The following is a 27,196-nucleotide window of genomic DNA, read 5'->3' as shown; positions in this document are numbered from 1 at the left end:
ATATAAATTAAGGTTGTGATCCGGTGTTACCTTAACCAGTAACTGATTTGCTTTTCCATCTAGACCACAGAGCCTGTCCTAGTGGCTGCCTCCATGGAGTCAGGGGCCAGTGGAACACTGCCTTTTTTCCAGCTTTTCTGGGCTTGACCACACCCCCTAATTTAAGGAGGCAGCTCTATTAGAAACATTATGGTCTTTGCATCCTCTTTAGCCTCCGAGCAGAGGATTCCCGCAGGTAGTTGGAAAGAGACCACAGACATTGAGGGAAGCTCACTCAGGACCTATTCTTCACCCAGTTTCTCCGGCAAAGTGGTAAGTGGGGTGTGAGTTTCTGCCTAAAACTTTGCAGTCCGTTTTTTCCTTTTTCATTTGGTGGAATTAACCGGTAAACTGATGGGGACTTTCAGGATACAAGCGGCTTTCTCTTTTCACATTTTTCTGTATTTTCAATTCAATTGTTTAATAACCATTTTCAAAAATACTTCCTAACCTTGTTAGAGTAGTCTGAAATCAAGACCTTTTCTCTCTCTTCCCTGTTTTGTAAGAGCAAAAGCATATGCACGTTTTAGGCACTCGCCGAGCACTTGTCAGAAACTGAATTTTCTTCACATATTGGAGCACTTCCAAAGAAATAAAGCTGTAGTTAAATGTTGACATTTCTTTCCTTTCTTCTCTTACACTCCTAGTGAGCCATTGTTTTACTTTTAAATTTTTATTTTAACCTCAGTAGCTTAATTAATTGCCCTTATTTTGAGGAAATTGCTACGGATTTGAGGTCAAACTAGCCTTTTTGGTGTTTTTCCCTGTCCTGTGACTCACAGTTTTCCAAGGGACTGTACTTTTCCCTTGGGACTTGTACCTGAGGCAGGGGGATTCTGAAAGTCAAGGAGGGTCATTTTTACCTCCACCACAGAGCTTGACTCCTTGGGCAGCACTATGGACAAGCAGGGGGTGTGGAGGGCCGCTCTCCCCCATTGGTTATTTTATATCTGGCAATCTCACTTTGTTGGGGGCTTTTCCTCTACTATTAAAACATCTCTGTTACCCCCTTTTAAAGTTGCATTTCATGTAGGCGAACTATTCAAAAGATGCTGGGTTACCAAGATCAAGGCATTCGATTACAGGTTTTCCTTATTACCTTTTGGGTAAGATTTTTTTTTTTTTGCAAATCACAAGGCCATTTTCCCTCCTACTTCATACCATTACCGTGCAACTGAAAAGAGAGATATTTGTTAAACAACAGGAAATCCAGGTTCTAAAAACGGTAACTCTGATAGCTCCATTTCATCTGTAAAATGCCTGGCGCTCTGACTCTTTCAACAACTATGGTTCTGGATGGCAGCACCTACCTTCTTTTTATCTAAAGAGAAACCCCTTTGCTTCTGCAGGCGTGGGCCGGGCAGGGAGGGCGCTGGGTGGCCACTATCACTGTGGAGATTCTTCCTTACGTCTTGTTTCTGAAGGGAGGGGAGGGAGAGCTAATGAGTTAATGTCTGCAAAGTGCTTTGAAGATGAAAAGACCTTTTCATGTGTTCTACATTGTAGTTATTAATATTAATATTTGAAGAAGCGTGCTGCTTCTAATTGTAAATCAACATCCTTGCCAACTCAGTAGTGAAAAAACAAACAGTGCAGGCGGCCAGGCAGCCTCTTCCGTCCTGGTTCTGCCGCTGAGGATGTACGTGGGAAGCTGAGGGCCTGACTACAGAGAGGGCATCTTTGCCTTACCGGCTCCTTACACCGAGGTGCTAGTTTGTTAGAGGTGCAAAGAGGTCCAAGAGTAGAGCCTAGGGGAGGGTGGGTAACAGGGTGTAACCCTTCAACATGAGTCGGCTGTGACCTTGGAGAACGGGTTGACAGCATGGATCTGGGCCAGTTCCCTGCCGCAGATGATAATGGAGTTCAAAGGAGATGAGGGTCAGAACTGGCACCAGCTCTGGCTTTGGAGTCAGGAAAGTAGAGTGTGCTTGGGTTCTGTTAGAGACTGGCTTTGGAACTGAGAACAAGTTATTATTTTTATTTTTTTTATTTTTTCTGTACGGGCCTCTCACTGCTGTGGCCTCTCCCGCTGCGGAGCACAGGCTCCGGACGCGCAGGCTCAGCGGCCATGGCTCACGGGCCCAGCCACTCTGCGGCATGTGGGATCCTCCCGGACCGGGGCGCGAACCCCTGTCCCCTGCATCGGCAGGCGGACTCTCAACCACTGCGCCACCAGGGAAGCCCAGAACAAGTTATCTGACGTGACTGTGCTTTATTTTCTTCATCTCTGAAATGTGAATAATGAAAGAGATGTGAATAATGATTTGTGCTCCACCTATCTCATGAAGATGAGAGAATAGTTGTAAATAGCGCAGAGCTTTGAAGAATAAGAATACTGCCAATAAGGCTGAGGGACGGTCTGAAGTAACATTGTAACAAATTGGGTGTGTGGGTGCAGGTGCCCAGGGAGGGTGAGTTGGAGGGCAAACAAATGCTCTGGAAACAAGCAGTTGCCACAGCCGTTTCCCTTGTTGATTGCCTCAAAGTGTTTGCTTGATTTCTTACTGATTAAAGTTTGCCATTCCTCATGGTTTTATTGATTGGTGATCAGATCTGTTTTCCACAGCAATGTTCCTTCTCTAATTACCCACTCAAAACTCCCACTTCTGCATCAACCAGCAGAAGGGAGCTGGAGCATCCTTTCTCCCTCCCCCCTTCCCTCCTCTCCCTCCTCTCCCTCCTCTGTCTCTCTCTTTCCTTCTTTATGGGAATTAAAATGTACTTAGTATTTGAGCAAAATAAATGTGGTGAACAGCAAGTTAGTGGCATTTGAGGGGAATCCTGTGAGGTCTTTCAATCCTGGGCCAACTTAGGTATGAAGACAACTCATTCTTTTGCCCTTCATCTTCTTTGTCCCTGCTCTACTGAAAATGTAGCTTTAGGGAACTCAAACTTTTTAATCTAGATGATTCTCTGGATATAATACCTGGTCTTCTCCACTCCACCCAAGGAAGGATACTCATCCCCAAAGTTTACTGAGCACTTGGTATGTTTCAGGGCCCTTGGTGCTTTGCATGGGTTCCTTCTTTAATCTACAATGAAGTCTGTGAGGTGGGCTGTCTTGTTATCCCCATCTAGCAGATGAGGACTCCGAGGCTTGGTACCATGAACGACTTGGTTGGTGGTGGGACCTGATTAGAAGCAAAGGCATGTGAGTTCAGAGCTGTGGCTGGAGTCATATCTCATAGGAACCTCAGTAGCTTTGAGGCACTTACACAAATTTAGGCTAAATTTTTCTGCTTAGAGTGATGGTTTGCTTATCTGGGAGAAGACTGTGGCTTAGGCCAATTTTCCAAAGGGGAATCTGTGGATTAATGATTCATTGTTAGAAAGACACAGACTCTGAAGAAAGGCTACAAGGTCAGGTTGACGGGATCAGCAAATCTATCCCTCAATGGGACAGATATTGATTGAATTTCTCCCTCATGCCCAGCCTCGTGGGGCGCTGTGACAGACACAGAAGGAGAAATATATGTTTCATTTAAAAAAAGAATCAACATAATTTATTTTAGGAGGCAAGATGTTACCTGAAAAGAGATTAAAAATAAAAGATAATTGTTAAGTGATGTGATGCAGTCTGTGAATGCTTTGGGAGAGCAGATGGAAAAGAAAAAGTTACCTAGGGCAGTGAGGGAAGGATACTTTTTGATCAATTTTGATTCTCGGAGAAGAGGGTAGATTCCATATTCCTGCTGACCACGTGCTGGTGTGCTGCATCCAGAAAACAGAGGGGACAGTTTGGACAGTACTTACTAGAATGAAGTCAAGCAGCAAACTTTTAGTGAAGATGTCAAGAAAATATTCTCAATGAGGGAAATGCAATCTGTATTTTCAAGAGATGTGGGAAAGTAGAAACTCCCAGGGTTTTAGTCTTTTGTGCATTTTTAAAATGTGTTAACTTTTCATTTTGAAATAATTTTAGGTGCATAATGAGCTGCAAAACATAGTACAAAGAATTTCCAAAAGATTTAAGTCCCTTAAAATTGTGAAAAACATAGTGCCTTTTGGTGCTCTCCAGTGATCCTTAATCCAAAAGGTTTCCTCTCGGTAGGGGAAGAGCAGCGATGCCAGTTTCTTGACATAAGAGGTGAAATAACTCAAACCCTGGCTTCTTAGGAAAGGCAGGAAGCCTTGTCAGATGCAGCCATTACCTGGCACGTGGCTTGAGAGGTGGGCACGGGTGCTGAGCTGCACATTCTCCCTGGCTGGGCTTGTGTCGCAGCTAAGATAAAAATCAAACCTCTGCTCAGCGTGTGGCCCGGATTCTTCTTGCCTGTTCCTCGGTGGCCTCTGCCATCCAAACACCTTCTTGTTATAACCACTCATGAATTTAACCAAGTGAGTCCAGACACTGCTTCGCTACTTAAAATGAGCATGTCCGGGTATCCTGTTGGAAGTGCAGACCGTCAGGCTGGCTGTACCTCAGACCTGCTGGGTCAGTCTCTGCCTTGTAACCTGATTCTCAGGTGATTCCTACATGATTCCTATGCAAATCAGTTTGGGAAGCACCGTTCTAAAGGAAAAGCAGAAAAAAAACCAAAACAAATTTAAACAAAACCCAACAAACAAATCCTCTCGCAATATTTTCCGTTGCAGCTTATAACTTCCTTATATTTATATCTAGTTGCCAAAGTGTTACTCCACGAAAGATTCACATTTCTATCAAAAAGATATCGGTTTATCTCAGGAAGCTGCAATATTTCCCCATATGTGCTACGCAATCTTTCAATGAGTTTGCTCCTCACTGTAAGAAGAATGCTTACTTCTTGGTTTTAGGCATAACAATGGTACAAACAGACTGCCATTCAATAGAAATTGTGGCGCTTTTCTCCTGTGAATTTCTTGATTAGGCTACTCAACCTATGATTATGGAAGGGAATCCTTTTTTGATTATTTAAATGCAAGTCTTTTAGAGAAAGAGGTAAGGGATATAGGCTGTCTGGGTTCTGGCTCTAATATCTGAATAAATAACCTCTGCCACTTTGGGCAGTAAAATAATAATAAATAAAAACCACTATTACTGTTAATTAGTCAATGCTTACTAATGCCAGGCACTGTGATAAAATAGCAACAATAATAATAATAACCATTATTTATTGACCATTTTATCATGTATAAAGTAATATGCAAGGGTTTTTTTTTTCTATAACCCTCCTCAATAATTCTGAAAGGGTTGGTATCATTATCTCCATTTTACAGTTGAGGAAATTAAGACTTTGTGAGATAAAGAAATTTGCCCATGACCCACACTCAGTAAGGAACTCCCGGTCAACGCATAGTCTGTCACCTGGAGTTCTTTATCATTCTGCTAAACACTTAACCTCTCTGGGCTCAGTTAACACATATATATGGAATCTAAGGGAAAAAAAAAAAGGTCATGAAGGACCTAGGGGTAAGACGGGAATAAAGACACAGACCTACTAGAGAATGGACTTGAGGACATGGGGAGGGGGAAGGGTAAGCTGTGACGAAGCGAGAGAGTGGCATGGACATATATACACTACCAAATATAAAATAGATAGCTAGTGGGAAGCAGCCGCATGGCACAGGGAAATCAGCTCGGTGCTTTGTGACCACCTAGACGGGTGGGATAGGGAGGGTGGGAGGGAGGGAGGTGCAAGAGGGAAGACATATGGCAACATATGCATATGTATAACTGATTCACTTTGTTATAAAGCAGAAACTAACACATCATTGTAAAGCAATTATACTCCAATAAAGATGTTAAAAAAAGAAAAAAAGAAAATGGGCAGATTTCATGAGATTTTTCCAATTCCCAAATTCATTGACTTTACAAAATCCCTCTTTATATAAGTATGCCAGGAAGCTGTTAGCAGTATGCTGGGAAATTTGAAACTTACAGTTTGGGCAATGGAACAAATGAAACCTCACTGTGAAAAATGACCATCAGACATAGTGCAAGAAGTTGCTCGCTGGATTTGAGAGAGTTCAGGCAGCTGGTGTGCTTTGGTTCAATGTTAAAGGGCATTATTAAAACTCTCCTGGCACCATTCGTTCTCTCAATAGCTATCTCTATATTTAGGGCATCTCTCAGTTTTGTGGAGAGCTTCTTAAGACCCAGAACCATATCTAAATTCTAGATTATATCTGACATAACTCCACACACTGTGAGTTGAAAAGTAACTCTTTAAACTTCTAGGCTCCTGAAGGATTTCTTTGGCAGCCACCATGGGGTAAGAGTTGACATTTAGCAGGTCTTCTCTGGGTTCGACGTGGCCGAGAGTCTCATATACCATGACCTCTGCTATAGCCACCCTCGTGAAGCCAAGATGCTTCACGTCATTCCTCCAGCTTGCTCTTTTTTGCTTCTAGTTTCTTAGTAAGAAAACAATTCCAATTTTTTATACTACAACTTTAATTTTATTAATGTATTATTGTTAATTTTACTATGAGTATTATTATTACTATTTAAAACTCAAGCAATCATGCTTTTATATCTATACTACAAAAGCCCAACCTTTTGGTATGGTAATCTGCCCTAAAGTATCTTTCAATTTCATCTCCCGTTTTCCCCACAATCTATTTGCTTATTGGATTATTCCCTGTTCTCTAATCTACTGTTTTCTCGCTTCTGAATCTTTGTGCATACCTCTAGCCACCCATTTTTCAAGGCCCATTTCAGCGCCACCTTCTCTTGAAGTTTTCCCTTAGCATCCTTCCGTAAGTCATTTCTTCATCTTTTATGTACCCATAATACATTACCTACACCAGGGTTTCTCAAACTTTAATGTGCATATGAACCACGTGGAGTGGAACCTGAGCTCTGTAGTTCTACCAGCTCCCAAGTGCTGTCCATGCTGCTGGTCTGCGAGGACCCCACTGTTGAGTAGCAAGGTCATCATTTTTCTCATCTCATCAACTAGAAAAATAACTATGTAAAGAAGGAAAGTGAGTTATTCTCACTTTTGGAATTACCATAGCACCTAGTACAGGGCTGAGCAGCTCTTCAATACCAGCTAGCTAGATAAAAATCCCAATTTTTTATTTAGTTATTTATGGAGTGCCTGCTATGTGCGTGGCCCTGGAGTACGTCTGAAGGACAATGGTGGTTATTTGCTGAATTTCATGGTTCGATAGAGGATCTGAGGAATGGCATTTGAAGACAAGGCTGTGGCCACTTCTACAGTCAAACAGCTGATTGAATGTTACCTTTAGTTTTCCAAAAGATGTTCCCACATTAGAAAGAACAGAGCATTAGTTTCTGAAAAGTTTCAGAGACTAGGATTGACATTGTGCTCATAAAATTCCTGGACAGGTTTTAATGTATTCCCTTGATGTTTATGACAGATAGCACCATTCTGCCCAGCGTTGACAGCGCCATTCCAGCATAGCGACGAAGAGGGATTTGTTTCCAGGAGGAGGAAACATAAAATAGTCTACGAGGCACTCTTATCCCCTGATTGTTATGGTTCAGCATTTTAAAACCATCTTATATTCTTTGTCTCTTTCAGGAGATATTAGTGAGTGACTCGTCATATTACAATAACGAGTCCATTTTTAGTATTCTAAGAAAGGTTAGTTGAGCTCTGTCAATTCATACAGAACCTGAAAGCGTTATGCTTAATTAGGAGATGAGAGTTTTCAGAGAAATAGGAGATGGACATGAGTCATTTTCAAGCCTCTATTCAAGTAAGAGTTGGGGGATTGTTAGCAGTAAAGGCGGGGAGAAACAAGACTGATGCGTTCACTGATCTGTGAGTTGATGCCCCATGAACTTAGTGAAAGAGTTGGTGGATTGAGTTTAAGACCCAGAAGCCAATAGCACATGGATCAGAACATGGCCTCTATGGGTGGGTGCCGGCTCCTTGAAATAAGAAGGAATGTTTATTACGGTCATGTTGGAATAGTCAAGAAAATGAGGTTCTTACAGAGTTAGGAATGAGAGAGAGAAACCATCTTCAATTCTGTTTACCAGTTTATTTTCTACTTATGGTAACCGCAGAGTTTCCTTGGGGGAGTGAGGATTGTTCAGCTATCTAAAGCTGCTTACATTTGAGTTCTTGGAGAACAGGACTCGGTAGCTTTTGTTACACTGCCAGATCAAGGGAGAGATCTAGAATGATTTGCAAACTACAAATGGACTACTCGAGAGAATTAGAAAGAAGATACTGGAAGACAATAGACTCGTCAATGGGGTATGTCTGTTAGTTTAGAGAAAAGTATGATCGTGCTTGCAGTTAACATTAAAGAAATCTAACCTTGGGGTTGCATACGGACACATGTCATCACAGGTGATGTCCCTTTTTTTGGTCCCAGAGATATCTTCACTGTCTTGGATAAACTCAAGCACTGAGACATAACTCTTCACGTTCTAACTCTTCACATACAGGTCTTTCCTTCATTTAGTCAACAGGAGTATTGCACGTCTATGGTGTGCCAGCTAAAGACACACAGTCCCTACTCTCTAGCAACTCATGATGCAGGAGCAGAAACTGAGATGCAGGAAGTACTCTGAACTTTGGTCGGTACCTTGTGAAAGTGAATCCCACGCTGGAGGACCGAGAATGTCTATCTAACTGACAAGAAGTTTTAGGGAAAGCTCCCTGAAAGAGGTAACACTCAGTCTGAGTCTTTAAAAACAGATTTACCTGTCATTTGGAAAGAAGAAATTCAAACTCTTTCCATTGCACATGAAAGGTGTTGCCTCGGTGACATGGGTGACGCTGTTGTCTTTAGTTTGGCAAAGGTGCTGTCATTCGGAGAAAGTGTCCTTTGAATGGCTAGTCCTATTGGAAACCGAATTCTTTTTCTCCTGCATTCCAGTCCAACTTGCAAAGAGGAAAAAAATGCATCATCTGTATTTTCTGTGACAGCTTTATTGCACTTTTGTATTCCCTGCGTGCAGGCTTCATATGTTATAGCCATAATTCTTGACCTATAGGCTAACACAAAGGTGAGAGGGCAAGGTCAATTTTAAATCACAATGGGTTTGTTGGTGGCACTATAATTCTGGCTTCTCTCTCATGGAAGGAAGTTTGTCAATATGTATTCAAATATAGAATGTACGCTGTACATATTCTTTGTCCCCAAAATACCACTTTTGTCATTTAATGGGAGTAGGAAATATTTTAGGAACTTTTATAATGACGAGGAATTGGGAACAAATAAATTTTACGGTAATAAGAGGCTCATTAAGAAAGGTAGGATGCATACATACAATAGAATCCTCGACAGCTGGATACTTTGGGATGTACGACTATATTTATTGACATAGAAAACTATCCATAACATCATGTAAATGTCAGTGAACAAAGCAGATTGTAGAACAGCAGGTAGAGGATAATATCGTGAAGGTAAAATTCTGATCATGTGTATGGACACATTAAAAAATACCCAGCAGAATGTTGAATAAAGTATCAGTACAATTATCTCCAGATGGTAGAATTTCAGGTGATTTTGACATTCGTGATAGACTTTTCTGTATTTTTCTTGTAATTTTCTCAATAAATATATATATTTTGGCAAAAATTATTTTCAAAAGAAAACATTTTGAAGTGTGGTTTATGGGGTTGTTTACCTAAAGGCATAGTCTTTCTTTGAAGAGCATATAACCCCAATGAGAAACCCTTAAGTGATGTCACAGTTATCGCCTAGACATGCAGCCAAGCAGGGGCAGAGTTGGTAGGAACTGGATTCAGCTTCCACTAAGCCTGGTCTCTGGGATTCCCTGCTCTTCTGCTGCCTTGGCCTGAAACACCCCTCCAAGTCCCCCCCTCCCTTCCTTCTGTGTATCACCCTCCCCGCCCCTGGAGAGACCTGGATGGAAGGAAGTGTCAGCCCGTAGATCCTGGCCTGGGTCCTGGGCTTGTTCGGGGCAGGAGTCTCCAGGGGCGGTCATGTGTTTTAGGAAGAATCGAGATCTCCCCAGAGTCCCAAAGGCTTTACTGGGTGTGAGATGCCCTCGGAAACCAAACCGCTACCTGTTTTTCCCTCTGCACGGTTTGCCTATTTTTATCCTGAAAGTCCAGGGTGGTGAGGATAGACAGGAGAGGTGGCTGGTGGGCTAGTGTCAGTCCCAGCTTGGCCCGAGTCTTCGCCCCACCCCCGTAAAAAAAGGGGCTTAAATGAGTTCAGGTGTTTGTAAAAGTTTTGTAACTTACACTCTCACCTTCAACAGTTATTTGCGTGCCAGCTGCCTATCAACACTGGCCTAGGATCTAGGGATTCGGAGTGAAGAAATACACTAAACGTTGTCCTCGACAGACTTAACTTCTAGTGGGGTGGGAGCCGGGGACACAAGAAAGAAGCAGCCGAGTGTCAGACCAGGATCAGGAAGCTGCTGTTTACACGAGGTGGTTGAAAGGCTTCTGGATGAGGCGACATTGAATGGCTAGTGAATAAAGGGAAAGAGTTCTCACTTAGAAAGGGATCACGAAACAAACCTATTACTTCCAGTGAATCTCCACCCAGATCTGCAGTCTATTCAGAGTCTCTGATTGGAGAATCGAATACATTTACTTCTGATCTATCTCTTACATGTTCAGTCTTGCGAGACCAATTTATTTGTTCTTTCATTCATTCACTAATTGAAAAAAAAATTCTTTGATACCCCTCAGTCTGTCTTACATTCTGGAGATACAAAGATGAAGAAAGCATAGTGTCTGCCTTCAAGTAGCTCTGAGTTGAGTGGGAGAGGCGGGTAGAAACAGGCATTTATAAAACAGTGTGTTGTGCGCAGTGAGGGAAACACACGTGGGGAACACAGAGAAGGGACAGCCAGCCCAGGCTGGGATGAACAGCAGTTCAAGAAGGATCCCTGGTGGCTAAAACTTCTGAGATGAATCTAAAAGCTTCAGGAGAAGGGGTTAGTTAGTCCTGAGGAGCAGGAGGGTAGCAAGGCGTTTCTAACAGAGGTGATCGGGGGAGAAGGGCGGGGACGTGAGAAATAACACAGGGAAAACAACAGAGTTCTAGTTAGAGGAGTGGAGACATCAGTGCGGTGGTGAGGAATGGAGCTACAGTGGGTCCTGGAGGCCGGGGAGGACCACTTGGGTTCTGGAGGTCATGGAGGACCACTTGGGTCCTGGAGGTCAGGGAGGACCACTTGGGTCCTGGAGGCTGGGGAGGACCACTTGGGTCCTGGAAGCCGGGGAGGACCACTTGGGTCCTGGAGGCCAGGGAGGACCACAGCTGGGAGCCCAGCTGCCTCTTAAGCACAAACTCACTGAGGACAACTTTACTCTGCTGCTCCGGCACTGCTGGTCCCATTCAAGGAAATGAACGCAGTTCTTCACGGCTCTCTGTTACCAAGGGTTCAAACCATTTCTGCATTCAGACAAGCCTCTGGATGCCTCTAGGCTGGGGAGTAAATCTGAACTCACACAGTTGTTTTGTGTTTAGGCATAAATGTTTATAATGCCAAGACAAAAAAGTCTGTCCAGCCGATGTCCAAATAGCTGTCATGTGGGAGGGAATTCTCCTCAGCCAACACGTCAAAAAACTTTTTTTTTTACCCAAACAGTTTTTCTGAAAGGGTTTACATCTACAGCAGCTGGTCTGTGTCACCACCTACAAGTGGAAACAGGGTGGGTTCTTTTTTTCTTTCTCCAGAAAATAATGAAGCGGTCATCCATTTCTGTCCCAGAGTTATTTCCTGAGATGAGAACCCTTGAGTGCCCTGGCAACTCCCTCTTTCCAGCTTCCTCCACGGGCAAAGGACTTTTCCCCAAGGGGAGCGTCAGTCACAGAGCATGAAGCTTCGAGAATTCAGCCCAGCTCAGGACGGACCATATGTGGGCCCACGGGGTTCCTCACTCACTCTGTCCATCCGAAAGAGAAAACACATTTCCCCTAAACCTTTTCCCCAGCTCCGAGGAGAGTTGTTAGGAGGAGGAACGTTGCTCTTGATTGCCTCTGAGCTGGGCTTCAGGACAAGGCTGCTGATTCCAAAAGTGCTTTCTTTTACAAAGGTGTAAGTCTAACAGGAATTCAGATGGGTAGAGGTCTTCTGCTGCTCCTGAGAGTCTAGGGAGGACCCGTAGGGCCATGTGGTCACACCTCGCACTGTGCAGTCTTCCATGGTTTCCTGTTCCCCAGCCTTTGGCAAAACGGACTGCTTATTTTCTTCCATGTTGTTGGTAACCTCCTCACCACCTTGTATTTTAGTTCTGTGGGAGCCCGTCTTCCCCACTGCCTGCAGATGGAGATCTGTCTGTCTCAGCTTTGTCCCGGATCTGATAGAACGTCAGGTCCAAGAGGTGCGGGGTCTTTGTGTACCTGTGTATCTCCAGCACCCACATAGCAGGCACAGGGTAATTATTTACTGAATGATTAACAAGTTCCTGGCAAAGGAAGCCTTTGACGTGTCTGTTGAATAAATAATTGGGGTCTGTGATGACTCAGGGGGCCCGGGAGGGGCTATTTTGGAGGAAATTGGAGGGCTGGATGGGTTGCGCAAAGCAGCACTGCCACACCTGGACATTTCCCAAAGGTTTAGGCTGCCCTGTGGGTCCCTGGAGGGATGAGCAACTTTTCCCTAGGGAATCAGATCTTGGTTATGCCGTTCTCAGTATGACACAATCTATGTTGTCAACTTTGAAGTCTCATCTCTGAGTAGATCCAAAACTGTGAAGTGCAGGTGGATGGGTGAATGATGACTCATTAGGACTGTAAAATTTGAATTTAAGACGAAAAGCAGCAACGCTTCTGTACAGTATATGGGCGGTGTCCACACCGATCTGTGGTCGGCTGCTTCTTACTCCAGGCCCTCTACCCAGCGCGGGGTCTGATACTTGGTAGCTGCTTACTGTTTTTAGAAAGAAGCACTGAAGAGGGGACCACGGCTCCAGATGGGAACAGTGTCCTTGGACTAGAGACTTTGATCTTTTTCTACTCTTCCGCTTTGCCACCTGGGAATTCTTCCTAAGGGCCATTTGTGGCCATCAAGTCCCTGAAAAACTAGAAAACAACATCTTGAGAAACATAGGTACCCTTAGCTATTTTACTTTTTAAAAATTAATATTAATTTGACGGCTTCTACTTTGGGGAGAAAAGACATCATAAAAAGGTGCCGTTTTAGTTAAAAACAATAAGCACAGCTCTGGGATAATTTACGTCTTCAGAAGATTTTTAACTTACTTCTCAACTGTATGATATTAGTTGCTATGTGATGGTAGCCCTTAGTATAACTTTGTAGTGCAGAACTTTAATTATGTTATTTATTTATTTTTGAAGTCTAGCTTTTTTTTTTCTTCTCCTTGGCCACACCGCGTGGCATGTGGCATCTTAGTTCCCCAACCAGGGATCAAACCTATGCCCACTGCAGTGGAAGCACGGAGTCTTAACCACTGGACCACCAGGGAAGTCCCTTAACTATGTTATTTAAATACATTTCATATGAGAGAAGATATATACGCTCATTGGCTGTCAAGCTGTATCAAGATGGTGAACAAAGTTGTAAATTGAACATGAGACATATCGTATTCTTTATATTTCTTGAAATGGGGTCAGTGGCTTTAATTATTCCCAAGAATAAAGGAAAAGGACAGACAAATACAAAGTGGAAAGTAGCTAAGTGGAAACTCAAATGCACTCCCTAACAATAGGAATTTGGCCTCTGAATGACATATCTAGGAATTTAATCTTCTAAATCATTCAAGAAAGACATTTTTTTAGTGTGTAATATTGAACTTATGAAAGTGTGTAAACTAGTGTACTTTAGAGAGCGTTTGGCTCAACAGAAATGTTTGTATATAAACGATTTTCCTGATGACCGACAGCTAACTGGAAAGTCCCTTCGGCTAGAACATTCCTCAAACGTGATGGTCATTCAGACTTTGAATGGAGATAGTAGCTCTCAACAAGACATTTAATTAGCCCTTCTCCTTTTTTCAAGATGGATAATATTCACTCCCCTTTTCGGGTCTTCTCTCTGTTTATCTGTCTCAGGGTCCTGGTTGACATGCCTCCTCGACGGAGATTTTCCATCCCTCTTTTCTCCAATCCTTTCTCTATTCCGTCCTTCATCAGTTGATAAATGCCACACTTCGTATGGAGGGCCAGACCTGGTTGGGGTGGAGGGAGGGAGATACAGGAATGGAAATGTTTTTTAAAAAGACACACAAGACCCATTCCTGCCCAGAAACCCCCTAAAGGGTCTTTTTATGGACTCTGACTGCTTACTGTCTGCAGCAGCCGTCACCATCCAGGCTACCTTGCAGTCAGGGGACTGGCTCTGTCTGGGGTCTGCCTTACTCTCTGTTGGCCACTTTGTTTTTCTACGTTTTAATTTCTTTCTCTGTAATACAAAGAAGTGAACGCCATGGTTCCTAAGGAGACCTGCTCCGAGCCCTCCTTTGGTTGCTGGTCCACACATGTTCTGCACCCAGTGGCTCAGTGAATGCTTTTTCCCACACAGGTTCTGACGGCGTGATGAGCTACTTTGTGGAGTCTGCAGTGAGTGGCCCTGCCCCCTACTCAGCAGTGCGACCTGCAGCAGTGGTAAGTGGGACCCCTTCCCTGCCCTCCCCCTGCCCACCGTGCCGTCCCCTCTCCTCCCTCGGTTCCTGCTTTCTGATCTCCTAGACAGAAGCAGCTGGGGACCCAACTCCACAGTTGGAATGAGCTTTGAGTTTTTTGGAGGAGCTACATTGTGAGATTATCTGTCTTTTTATCACCGTATAAAGTAAAACATCCAAGACTGATAGGTTTACTGAGAAAGATTTTTGTGTTGCAGAGAATATGACTCAAACATGAGTAACGGTTAAAGCCAGGTGATTTTTCACAGCTCAGTTCATTTGGTGAAGGTTTTTCACACATTGAGGTACCTTACACCTATTCTTAGCATAATTGAACTTATTTTTCTTCTCATACATAAAAGCTAAAATATACAAGCTTTCTAATAACAGAATTTGAAACTGGAAATAAAATACAACAACAAATTAGTAGGAAAAATTCCTGAGTCCTAGAATAAGAGGGGTAAAAGGAACTTTAAAATTGGACTAAAGGTTTTTTGCTCTTAGGGAAGAAGGCTCTCACCCAAGCTATGTGCTGACCAGTTGAAATATTCAGCTAAATTTCTTATAAATTTACTGTGTGAGAGATCCTGTAATGCTGTCATTCATTGATTCCAATGTTAAGTGAACTTTTAATATTAGCATTGAATCATTAACTATTGATAATAAATTCTGCGTGTTTTTGTATAGAGATAGCCAGCATAAATGTTGAACTTTTTTTACTTAATCTGGATATGGACAGATAAGTTTACTGTTAACTCTTCCAAATACGTTTATGGGTCTATATAGACTCCAGTCTACCAGAGCTCTTTTTTGACTGCAGGCTTTGTCCAGTCTGAGGTTCTGCAGAATTTTTAACTGGTACCCTTCAGTTTGCCCTGACCTCTCACTGTAATTGTATATCAAAAGATCTGATGTGTTTGAAAATTATTTTCTGTAGTATTGAAAAAATAATTACTTAAAAAGGTATTTTATGTTCAAGGAATGATTAACACATCTTTCTTCACTGGCTGTTCTGTAATACATATTTCTTCTTTTTTAAGTGGCTTCTGTTTTCATATAAACGCCATTCACTATTAAAAAATTAGAATCAGGAAAACGTTTAGAGTACAATTTACTTCAGAAATATGTGTAAAACACACACACACACAACAAGTCCAGACCAAAAGTTGTTCCATTCCGCTTAGAAATTGCCAAGAGGCTTGCTAAGGTCCACAGGGCTGGAGGCATTGCCAGGAAAAGGCTCCTTCTGCTTCTCACACAAAGGTTATCGTCTAAGGTCAGCACAAATGACACTAAAGTTTTCTTAAAGGTGATTTTGTAGAGGTTTGTTAAAATAAACAAGGATATTGTGATTTCAGGGCAAAATGTGTCATTGACTTGGAAAAGTAGATTTAAAAGCCAGCCTATGCATATACACTGAGAAAACCATAATTCAGAAAGAGTCGTGTTCATTGCAGCTCTATTTACACTAGCCAGGACACGGAAACAACCTAACTGTCCATCGACAGACGAATGGATAAAGAAGATGTGGCACATATATACCACGGAATACTACTCAGCCATGAAAAGAAACGAAATTGAGTTATCTGTAGTGAGGTGGATGGACCTAGAGTCTGTCCTACAGAGTGAAGTCAGTCAGAAAGAGAAAAACAAATACCGTATGCTAACACATATGTATGGAATCTAAAAACAATGATTCTGACGAACCTAGGGGCAGGACAGGAATTTAAAAAAAAAAAATGCCAGCCTAATTCTTTTTGCCCGTATTGTAATCCAATTAAAAAAGTTGAATAACCTGTCGGAAAAAGCGATGTCATGCGAATTTGCATTTATTTTATTTTAGGCACTGAAATAAATTTTATTACAAGTATACACATTGCAGGGATAATATTAAGTTATCCTAGACAGGGCATCTGGAAATTGTATGAGATTTAGAAAAAAACCAAGAACAACTCTTAAGTGTGTATTTTCAACTGAAGACCCCAGCCCTGGCTGAATACCCTGGATATTTTTAAGGCCTTTTGAATGGTTTCCACTGGTTTCACAACAAAGAACCCATTTATCCCCAAACCCAGCAGCCATACCTGAAAAACGTTATCAGCACGTGGGATCCTTTTCACTCCCATATTTCAGAGTTGCTTGGGTAATAGCAGAAAGTTACATGGGAGAACTTCTATGTCATTGTTCTAGCACTTTTGCTCATAACTTCTCTGTGGGCCTCAGTTTCTCCATCACTGGAACTGGTTAGGCAAATTTTCAGAACCATAGAACATGCAGAAAAGTCCTCTGACTTCTTCACTGATGTCCTTTTTTTTTTTTTTTTTTTTTTTTTTTTGCAGTACACGGGCCTCTCACTGTTGTGGCCTCTCCCGTTGCGGAGCATAGGCTCCGGACGCGCAGGCTCAGCGGCCATGGCTCACGGGCCCAGCCGCTCTGCAGCATGTGGGATCTTCCCGGACCGGGGCACGAACCCGTATCCCCTGCATCGGCAGGCGGACTCTCAACCACTGCGCCACCAGGGAAGCCCCTGACGTCCTTTTTAATTAAAAAAAAAAAAGGTAAATAGGGCTTCCCTGGTAGCGCAGTGGTTGAGAGTCCGCCTGCCGATGCAGGGGATACGGGTTCGTGCCCCGGTCTGGGAAGATCCCACATGCTGCGGAGCAGCTAGGCCCGCGAACCATGACCGCTGAGCCTGTGCGTCCGGAGCCTGTGCTCCGCGATGGGAGAGGCCACAACAGTGAGAGGCCCGCACACCGCAAAAAAAAAAAAAAAAAAAAAGGTAAATAAAATTGGTGAGTACAAGCTCAAGTTCAATGAGCCAGCTCCTACAGACAACCTCCGTCCAACTTCAGGCTGGGCTGTCATAACAGTCAAAGAATTTGTACATTGTCTACAGAATATAACTTTGGGACATTGGCATATGAGAGAAACTAGCAAACCTCACACTCTCAATCCCAATCTAAGGTTTCGTGGAGGAGCGAGGACAGCTTCATGGACTTTCCCAGACGAGAACGTTAACGTCCCAGGCACCTGGGTCTTCTCAGTTCTGTTCTAGCCTCACTGTCTGGAGCTCAACCAGTGGTGCTTAATCTGATCATTCAGGTCCTCCTGGCCGGCGCCCTGGTTAGCCTGGGCCACCAAGAAGAGAAACTGTCCCAGGCATGGGAATTTTGAGGGTGAAAGGAAAACCATAAGGACAGTGGGTTTTTAATCTGGGGCTGATTTTTTAAAACATCTTTATTGGAGTATAATTGCTTTACAATCTGGGGGTGATTTTGTCCCCAGGGGATATTTGGTGATATTTTTGCTTGTCAAAACTTGACGGGCACGGGTGCTCTTGGCCAGAGGGGAGAGGCCAGGGGTGCAGCTAGGCATCCTGCACCGCACAGTCCAGTTCCCCATGACAAAGAATTGTCCAGCCTCAAATGTCAGTAGTGCCGAGGTTGAGAAGCCCTGCCCTAGAATACACACAAGATCAGGTTTGAAGGTGGGGTGGTACTGTGTGTATTTACTTGTAATTATTGCGTTAGAAAGGGAAATCTTAAAAAAGAAAAAAAAAAGTGAGACTATATCCATGTTATGAGGGGCTCTGCTAAGCAGGCTGCTTTAGTTGTCCAAGAAACAATCTTCTAAACTAGGACACAGATATTTTCCAGGCTCTGAAGACTGCTAAATCTCAGATTCCTTATTTGTGTGTTAGAGGTAGCATTAGTGTGGTTTGATCATTTGCCGTACCAGGGGAAGCCTTAAAATAATCACAGCAACAGTTGTAAAATTCATCCCATACTTCGGGCACTGGCCATTGTACACAGAACTCACATTATCTGCCTCGGGACCCCTTTGTCAAAAGCAGGACACAAGTTCTCTCCCTTGTAAGGTCAGCCTCTCGGGAGACCTTCATGAAAGAAGTGATATCACAGCTGGGGTGGTAGGGAAATGACACTTCTGGAAGTTGTCTGGCCATTGTGTTGGAGGGGGTGACGTTTTCAGGTACTTATATGGGCTGTGTGTCAGGGACCCTTTCATCCAAGGGGAGGAAGCGCTCCTTCCTGTTATGCTGGCTCAGTGAGCCCTCCGTGAGCCCTGGAAGTCCCTCGAAGCCCTGGTCCTCTCCTGTGTCATCCTCCCCTTCATGCCGCTGAGTCCGCAGAGCTGGGGGAGGGCCGGCATTGGAGGATGGGCTGCCCCTCATTTTGACCAAACACGTCCTTGTCCTTGGCTACCTCCCCAGCAAGGAGGATGCGGAGGAGGTCCTTGAGGATCGATGGCCCCTGAGCCAAGTGAGCTTAGGAAGCACCTTGAACTGTACAGAGGGAAGGAATAGACGACCGCCCACTCACCTGCTCTCAGCACTCAGGCCTTTGGGAATATAGCGATATGCCGGGCAAGTAACTGTCCAGGGGGCCAGACCACATGGAAGGCTCTGACCCTTCCATCCTGGGCCAGGCAGCTGTGGGATACAGCCCGGCCAAGTACCATGGAAGGCACTTAGGCTTTGGAGTCAGAAAGACCTGAGTTAAATTCTGGTCTGTTACTCCTCAGCCATGTGACCTTGGGCACATTACTCCCTCTGAACCTCAATGTCCTCATCTGTAAGATAAGCACAGAGTGTAACTTACCATAGCAGGTCATTGTGATACCAGCCACAAACATGACCTCAGCTAATTCCCTTTCCCTGTGTTTACCATCACTTCTCTATTTTTCTCTGGATTATTTGATCGTGTGAGATGGCCACATACAGGGAGGAGTGGAGATGGTTCCACTGATTGCCCATACAAGGGTGTTTCCAGAGCAAGATGGGGCTCTGGGGGTCAAGATGGAGACATTCTTGTTGAGAAACCTCCTTGCTTCATCAGTACCCTGCACTAGAAATAGCTCGCCTGCCACCAGATCAAAGTTCTCTTGTAATGGGCTGGTGGTTTACAACCCCATTGTGTAAACAGACCTGGTTCTCTTATCTTGAGTAATTGCAGTTTAATTGGGCTTCCTTGGGAAGCAATTCCCTTCTTAGCCAGTGCTGTTCTCACTCTTCACCTCCACCCTGCATGCCTTAGGATGTGTTCACAGGGGTGTCTGTGCAGTCCCTGCGCTTCTTGGGAATTTGGGAAGGGCTGGTGGTGCTCGTTTCCATGAAACTTAGCACACATGCCTTTTCCTTCTCTCTGGGAATCCTGGAGAGCAGTGGATCAGGTATTCCAGATTAGAGAAATGAGAATACAGAAAAAGAAATTTAGAATGTAAATGGAAACTGGAAAAGAAAATTTTTTCTTGTCACTTGGGGTGGTGTTGGCTTTACCTCTGGAGAGGTTGCTGGAACGTTATGTTTAAGAAATGATCTATAGCCGTAACTCTTAGTGGGAGTCAGAAAATGTGAAGGAAAAAAGAGAGATGTGTATTTTTCCAGCATCTTAGAAAGTGGGGATTTTCTAAGATACTGTGTTTAGTTAGCACAAACTGGAGAATTTTAGAGCCAGACTATAACCTAGAGGCCATCTCCTAATATTTAGGTCCTGAGAGGTTAAATTAAGTTGCCTGAGCTTAGATGTATGATCTGGAATATGGTCCAGATCTCCCGGCTCCTGGTTTAGGAAACTCCTTACCATCAAACGCATCTTGATCATTCTTAAGAAATGTGGAGATGGATGAGAATTTATGACAATTCATGGATTCATGCTTTATTCATGCTGAATTGAATTTAGGACAAAAAAGCCCCAGAACTCCATTTTGTAGAGCGCTGAGCAAATCGAAATTCCTGCCCAGTTTTTCCACCATGGGAGGTTCTCCCAATGTCCTATCAGGAGGCTCTGAGTCAGCTTCACCCTCCGTCTCCACACTTGGGATGGATGCCTGGGGCTGGCACCCCGTGGAGTCACTGGGAGTCTGAAGGCTTCCCGCTAAGCGAGTGGAAGCTGATGTGTGACACGCATCACACCCCATATCTCTCAGCAAGAGAATGTCAAATCCAGGCGCCCAGAACTGGGGCAGGTCCCACCGAGTAATATCTTGAGTGGAGGGGGCTGTGGTCTCAGGCTGGCGTGAGAAGCTGCAGCATCAGTCACTGCCCCCCTCCCCCACCTTGGTCTGCAGCCCCAGGCCTGGGGGCGTCTCAGGGTGGCCTCAGCTGTGGTCCACGTGGCCCGTGTGGAGGCCAAGCACAGCTTTTCATGGAGAGCAGAATCCGCTGTTCCCATCTCTGTTCTCTCTGTGCTTCAGATTCTCTTTTGTCTCAGAAACCTACAGTGGTCTGGCCTGCCCTTTCGCCAAGGCCCAAGCCCATCACTCTTATTGTTTTAAAAAGAATTTCCTGGCCTTGAGTCTAAAATTAAATCGCCCTTTGAGGGTTTCCTATTTTGTCTGTTCCTGCCTCTCCTGTGGCTGCAGCACCCTCGCCCCCTCCCCCTTGGTGGGAGAGCTGAGGGGTGTTTCCGTGTTGCCTCTTTCCTTTCTCGAGGGAGCAGGATGCATGTGCCCCCCTGAAGCAGAGGTGCCCCAGATACAGTCTGCCCCAGACTCCTCCCCAGTGATGCCAAAGCGATTCTCCGTGAATGTAAAGAGGTGCTGACTGGTCTAGCATCTTCTGAGGATGAGGAAGCCCAGACTCGATGACAGCTCTGCGGAGTCGGTCAGGCCAGCCTGGGAGGGCAACTGCCTGCAACGAGGTGAAAGGTTTTAAGATGAGAAGTTCCCCGTTTATTGCACAGACTGGCGCCTAGCATGTGAGAGCCCCTGGGCGGTTCAGCAGCCGGGCAGGCACTTCCTAACTCTACTTTCTCTACTGAAAAATGGGAAAGGTGGTGGCAGAATGGCATGACTGACATGAAGGTGTTAATGCATTTCAAGGGGAGCTTGTATGTCATGAATCTAAATGATGACAACTTCCGGTTCTCTAGGCTTTTTTTTCCCACCCTGGGGTGGGTTTTTTTTTTAAATCAAATGAAGGTTGTCAGTTACAAGATCAGGAGAAAGAATGTGGGTGGATCAGCAGAAAGGAGACTTGCAGTTGGAAAGGAACTTGGTGATCACTGGGGCCAACCTCCTCAGGAAGCAAAGGTTTAAGGAGGTTAAGAGATGGGCTGGAGGCTACGCAGCTCCTTAGGGGCAGAGCAGGACTCAGACCCAGGCTTCCTGATTTCCAGTCTCCTGTCTTCCTACCGGAGGGTATGAACATCTATGCCAGGCCTAGAATGATGCGGAGTTATCCCCGCGGATGGCAAACCCCTGTGCTCGTCCATTCAGTGTTAACTCAGCTTTGCATCTGGGCATGTATATTTTTTTAAGCAGCAGGATCTAGAAATATTTATGTGTTTTATATGTTTACGGCCCGGTACTAAGGCTAAACCCTAAAATTCTGAAGTCAGTTAAAGGAAAGACAGTTGCACTCCCACAGAGTTTGTGCTCAGAGTGTCACATACACGAGAAGGGTCAGGAAGGGTTTGCGGAGTAAATGCCTGGACATTTAAGACTGCTTGGCTCAAGACAGAAACGAACTCTTACAGAAGCGCGGCCGCCATCAGTTTGCGATGTAGTGTTGAAAAACTACTCCCCTGTTCCCTCTTTTCCAATTGGGGGGGTCTTTGGAGGGGGTGGAGGGAAGGAAGCCTCTGGGCAGAGGCAATGCTGGGAGGTTTGGCAGGGTTGGGGGGTAGGTGAAGAGTAGCCACAGGGAGGGGGCCGCGTGGGTGGGGCGGGGAGACGGAGGTCCCTGGTGGAAGCATCGGAGAGGGGAACCGGCAGGACAGGGCAACAAGGGGGACATAATACCATACATGAAACCCTGACTGCAGCAGGGGGGCGGTGGTCGGCTGTGGTGGTGACGTCACAGCTGGCTCACGTTGGAGCAGAGACAAGTGCGTGTCCCTCGTCCTAGTAGTTTCCAGACTTCAGGGCTTTTATGCTATTTCTTTCCAGGATCGGAAAGCAAAGCATTTAGGCTGCAGGCTCGAGTCCTCTGAAGCCTGTCAGAGGACAAGGACAGCAGTGCTGGTCCCTGGAGATGGGGTGGGGAGGCTCATCACAGAGTGTGACACAGCAGGGCAGGAGTGCACACTCTCCTGAGACACCCAGGGGACCCAGGCCCTCCAAGGCTGTGTGGATACCACCCTATCCTTAGCAGCCGCTTACTAACCCACACGGTTCTGAAGCTCTGCCCTTGGTGTCTCCCACACCGAGCACTTTTGTGTTTTTCCTCCTGTGTCTTTAACTGGCCCTGCTTTGTTGTTTCTCCCTTACTTTTCCTCCCAACGACAGGCAACTTCATAGATCCATTTTTTCAAAAGTGAAATATAATTGACTTAATATTATATTAATTTCAAGTGAACATAGCGATTCAATATTTTTATACATTACGATAAGTCTAGTAACTGTCTGTCCCCATACAAACTTATTACAATATTACTGACTATATTCCCTATGCTGTGCACTGTAGTCTCATGACTTCCTTATCTGATAACTGCTCTGAATCCCCTTCACTTATTTCACTCATCCCTCCACCCCACCTCCTCTCTGGCCACCGCCAGTTTGTTTTCTGCATCTGTGAGTCTGTTTCTGTTTTGTTATTTGCTTTGTTTTTTGGATTCCATATGTAAGTGGAATCATACAGTATTTGTCTTTCTCTGTGTGAGTTATTTCACTCAGCACAATACCCTCTAGGTCCATTCATGTTGTTGCAAATGGCAAGATTCTATTCTTTTTCTTGGCTGCGTAGTATTCCTCTCTCTCTCTCTGTGTGTGTGTGTGTGTGTGTGTGTGTGTGTGTATCTCATCTTTATCCATTCATCCATCAGTGCGCAGTTAGGTTGCTTCTATATCTTGGCAATTATAAATAATGCTGCAGTAAACATTGGGGTGCACATATCTTTTCAAATTAGTGTTTTTGGTTTCTTTGGGTAAATACTCAGAAATGCAATTGCTGGATGGTGTGGTAGAGACATTTATGATCCTTTCTCTTTTCTTTTTTTTTTTTCTTTTGTGGTACGTGGGCCTCTCACCGTTGTGGCCTCTCCTGTTGCGGAGCACAGGCTCTGGACGTGCAGGGTCAGCGGCCATGGCTCACGGGCCCAGCCGCTCCGCGGCATGTGGGATCTTCCCGGACTGGGGCACAAACCTGTGTCCCCTGCATCGGCAGGCAGACTCTCAACCACTGCGCCACCAGGGAAGCCCTCTCTTTTCTTTTTAACTGCCATTTTCCCTGACTCTATACTTTAACTAGATCCTTTACACTTCTAGATCTAACTGTATCCTTTCCTGTCTTCTCCTGTCATGCTGCCACCTTAGGGACCTCTGCACCAAATTGCTCTGCCATCTCTCCATCTGAACACAACCAAAAGAGAAATATTCTTCCAACCTCCTTACTTACGTACTTAAACTCACCATTTTCACTATCATAAAAGCAAGCAATCTAAGCATGATCTTGGATCCCCCCTTGCCTTCATCTCCTATGAGCCATAAAATCATGTTGACTCTTCCTTTGAAAGGTATCTTACACTTCTTGTTTCCTCTTCACCTCTGCGTTCATGACCTTAATCCAGCTCTTCGTAACTGGCCACTGCTCAGCACCAGCACTGAGGGGAAGCATTCAAGTGGGGGCAAAGCCGAAGGGTGGCCCCCAAACGCAGTACTCAAGCTACGTAAATCTTAATGCAATAATTCTGACAAAATGAATGCAAAAATTACTAAAAGAACTAAAAAATTTAAATACAGTAGGGAGACTTCCCTGGTGGCACAGTGGTTAAGAATCCGCCTGACAACACAGGGGACAGGGGTTCAATCCCTGGTCCGGGAGGATCCCACATGCCGCGGAGCAACTAAGCCTGTGCGCCACAACTACTGAGCCTGTGTTCTAGAGCCCGTGAGCCACAACTACTGAGCCCATGAGCCACAACTACTGAAGCCCGCGCGTCTAGAGCCTGTGCTCCGCAACAAGAGAAGCCACCACAGTGAGAAGCCCGCTCACCGCAACGAAGAGTAGCCCCCACGTGCCGCAACTAGAGAAAGCCTGCACGCAGCAGCGAAGACCCAACGCAGCCAAAAATAAATTGATTAAAAAATAAATTAATATAAATAAATACAGTTAGGATCGGTAGTACTGATTTTTCCCTTTACGCCTCAGGCTGTGACCTGGCTCTGCAGGCACCGCGGCTGCCTTGTCATCCTCCTCACCTGATCCTGCTAAGTCCATCTGACTTAGCGCTATCGAATGGGTCCTTCTAGGACATCTTGAGTCACCATGTCACTCTTACTAGCTTTAATACAACCTCTAATGCCTTTCTCCTGCAGCCAAATTCTGGTCTGGTGTTTCTGACCCTCAACACTGTCCCTCCAGCTCTCATTCTTGCTAGTTGCTCTCCATTGCAAGCGTTCTCATTGCCATGAGCACACTTTCCCCTCATGCTTGTCACTTCCAAACAGCAGTCTTTATCTCTCTATATTGCCAAGCCGAGTCTTTCGGATCCTTCCTTACATCGCCATCTACGTTCCTTGGCACCTTTAGGTGTGTCATCTTCTTCTGCTCTCTAGACCTTCATGTTCTAGGCTAAATCTTACTTGACTTTTCGGTTATTACCTTAATCTGCTTCCTCTAGGAAGTCTTACCTGCTGTCACTCTCCTCCCCCTACACATCGGTACTTAACCCTGTCACATCTCCTTGCTGTAATTTCCTGTTTACTAGTCTGTGCACTGCTGAGGGTAAAGTTCATATATTGCGCATACTGTATTCTTAGCATCTCACATAATAGTTGGCACAGACTAGTTGTGTGATACAGATTTGTTCACAAGTGTCCATTATCATAATCCATCCAGTACTTACCATGGGATGGCAGCCTCCCTGCCTGAGCAGTCCGAGCCACACAAGGTTCACATTGCACAGATACAGAAAAAGACGATCTGAAATCAGGTAGACCTCGACTAGAATTCTATCCCCATTATTTTACTAGCTGTGTGGTCTTTGGAAATTTACTTGCCCTCTGAAAGCCTCAATTTGTTCTTCTGTAAAATGAAGATAAGAATACCAATCTTGCACAGCTATGGTGAGGATTAAACGTGACCATCTCTCCATCATGCTTAGATCACTGATGGGCATGGGGTGGTGTGCGACGTACGTTAGTTCCTTTCAATAATCTCCTGTGGGATGAACGAGTGAGGACCCATCAGATGGGTTCCCTAAACTGTGATGGGGGCTAGGAAGGTTGCTTGCATCTCCTGAACTCACCTCCATTCTCCAGCAGCCAGGAAAGGAAGAGGTTGAACTTCTTTTGGGTGGTGCCCTTGTCAAGCACGGAGGTGGGTGCTTTGCTTCCCAGATTTCTGACTTCTTAATAAGCAGCTTCTTTCTCCTCAACTGAGAAGGTTTCACAATGAATTGGAACTGGCTCTGTGGTTCTCTTGAGTAAAAATGTCATTTTCGTACTCTGTGAAATAGGTATTCAGTCAGTTTGTGAAATGTCTAATAAACAGGCAGGTGTCTAGGTGACAAGGGTCGTGATACTCCCAGGAGCATCTGTGAGCAAAGATGTTCGTGGCTCATGGTAAGCTTGGTGCACTATCTCCTTCTCCTTCTTAAAAATAGGTTCCCCTGGCACCACTGAGGACAGCTGAGGAGGAAAGATGTCTTAAAAATTGATTTCCCTGTATAAAATAATAAGTGAACCCTCCCCGACAACAAAGAGCCTGCTGTGGGAGCTGGAGAGACTCCACGAAAAATGCCAATCACGAAACTCAAGGAGATGCCATACGTGGTTGTTGGTCAAAGCTGTGTGCTGACTCGCTGTATGGCCACGTGGTCATCGCCTGGGTCTGGAACCTCATTGCTTTATCCCTAACCCACCACTTACTCCCACCCTCTATCTCCCCTCTACAGTGCTCTCAGATCATTTTCCTTAAACACCTCTTTGCGAATCATGCCTCACCTTCAGTGACCTCTCCTTAGCAGAGAAGCCTCAACCTTTTCACCTGAATTCAAGTTCTCCTCTTGTCCCCCCCATCCTAGCAGGGCCTGCACCAAACCACCCACCACCTGTCTACAAGGATCCTACTGGTACCACCTACTGCCTTCTTACAAGGACTTTGTGGTTTAGGCAAGCCATGCACACACTGCTCCCAAAGAAGACAGGGCCAGGTCACTTAGAGTGCTCCTTTATGCCATTTAAATACAAAATTTCCTCGCGCGAGACCCTATTCCTACAACTCTGATACTTGACACTGAATTTTGAGAAATACTCTATATGAAAAAATGGGGATAGACATTGAGAGCACACAGCTCATCTAGGAAATGTGCTTGAAGTTGATTCTGTTGCAAAGGATTGTGGGGGATCTAAAAAGAAAATCATAATGCAGCTGCTTCAGGAGCTTACAGTATTAAAATACAAGGTCAGCAATGTGGTTTGATGCCGGCATTGAGGAGACGTTTTCTGACCGGAGCTCAGCTGAGCGTTCCTTCTGATGTTTTCCCTAAATCTCGGTCCCAAACACAAACGGCAGGGCTGCCATTGCTCTGTTTGTATTCCTGTGGCTCTCACCAGGGCCTCCTGGTCGCGGAAGCCAAGGACGTTAGCCTTTGATAGACAAGAACTCAATGTGACTCCGTTCAGTCCCCAGGGTTTTATTCCATTCTCAGCACCTTTAACCCACCTGGAAGAGGAGCAGCCCCGAAGTAAACTTCATCCAGCCGTAGTCTGAATGATTT

General features: G+C 44.9%; 1 protein-coding gene across 2 annotated transcripts in view; it reads left to right on the top strand.

The window, feature by feature from the left end:
- Positions 1–216: 216 nt before the first annotated feature.
- ETS1 (ETS proto-oncogene 1, transcription factor) overlaps positions 217–27,196 on the top strand; it is a 128,409-nt gene continuing 101,429 nt past the window's right edge. The window contains exons 1-2 of one of the 2 annotated variants that reach the window (XM_049713605.1): positions 217–312; positions 14,417–14,499. In XM_049713605.1, the coding sequence (XP_049569562.1) occupies positions 14,431–14,499 (69 nt within the window). In that variant the 5' untranslated portion in view covers positions 217–312; positions 14,417–14,430. The remainder of the gene's footprint in view (positions 313–14,416; positions 14,500–27,196) is intronic. The other variant, XM_033406966.2, reaches the window with a different exon arrangement.

The sequence above is a fragment of the Orcinus orca genome, chromosome 8, assembly GCF_937001465.1.
Source record: "Orcinus orca chromosome 8, mOrcOrc1.1, whole genome shotgun sequence".
NCBI lineage: Eukaryota > Metazoa > Chordata > Mammalia > Artiodactyla > Delphinidae > Orcinus > Orcinus orca.
The sequence above is the reverse complement of the archived record's forward strand: the minus strand, read 5'-3'. Positions and strand labels throughout refer to the sequence as shown.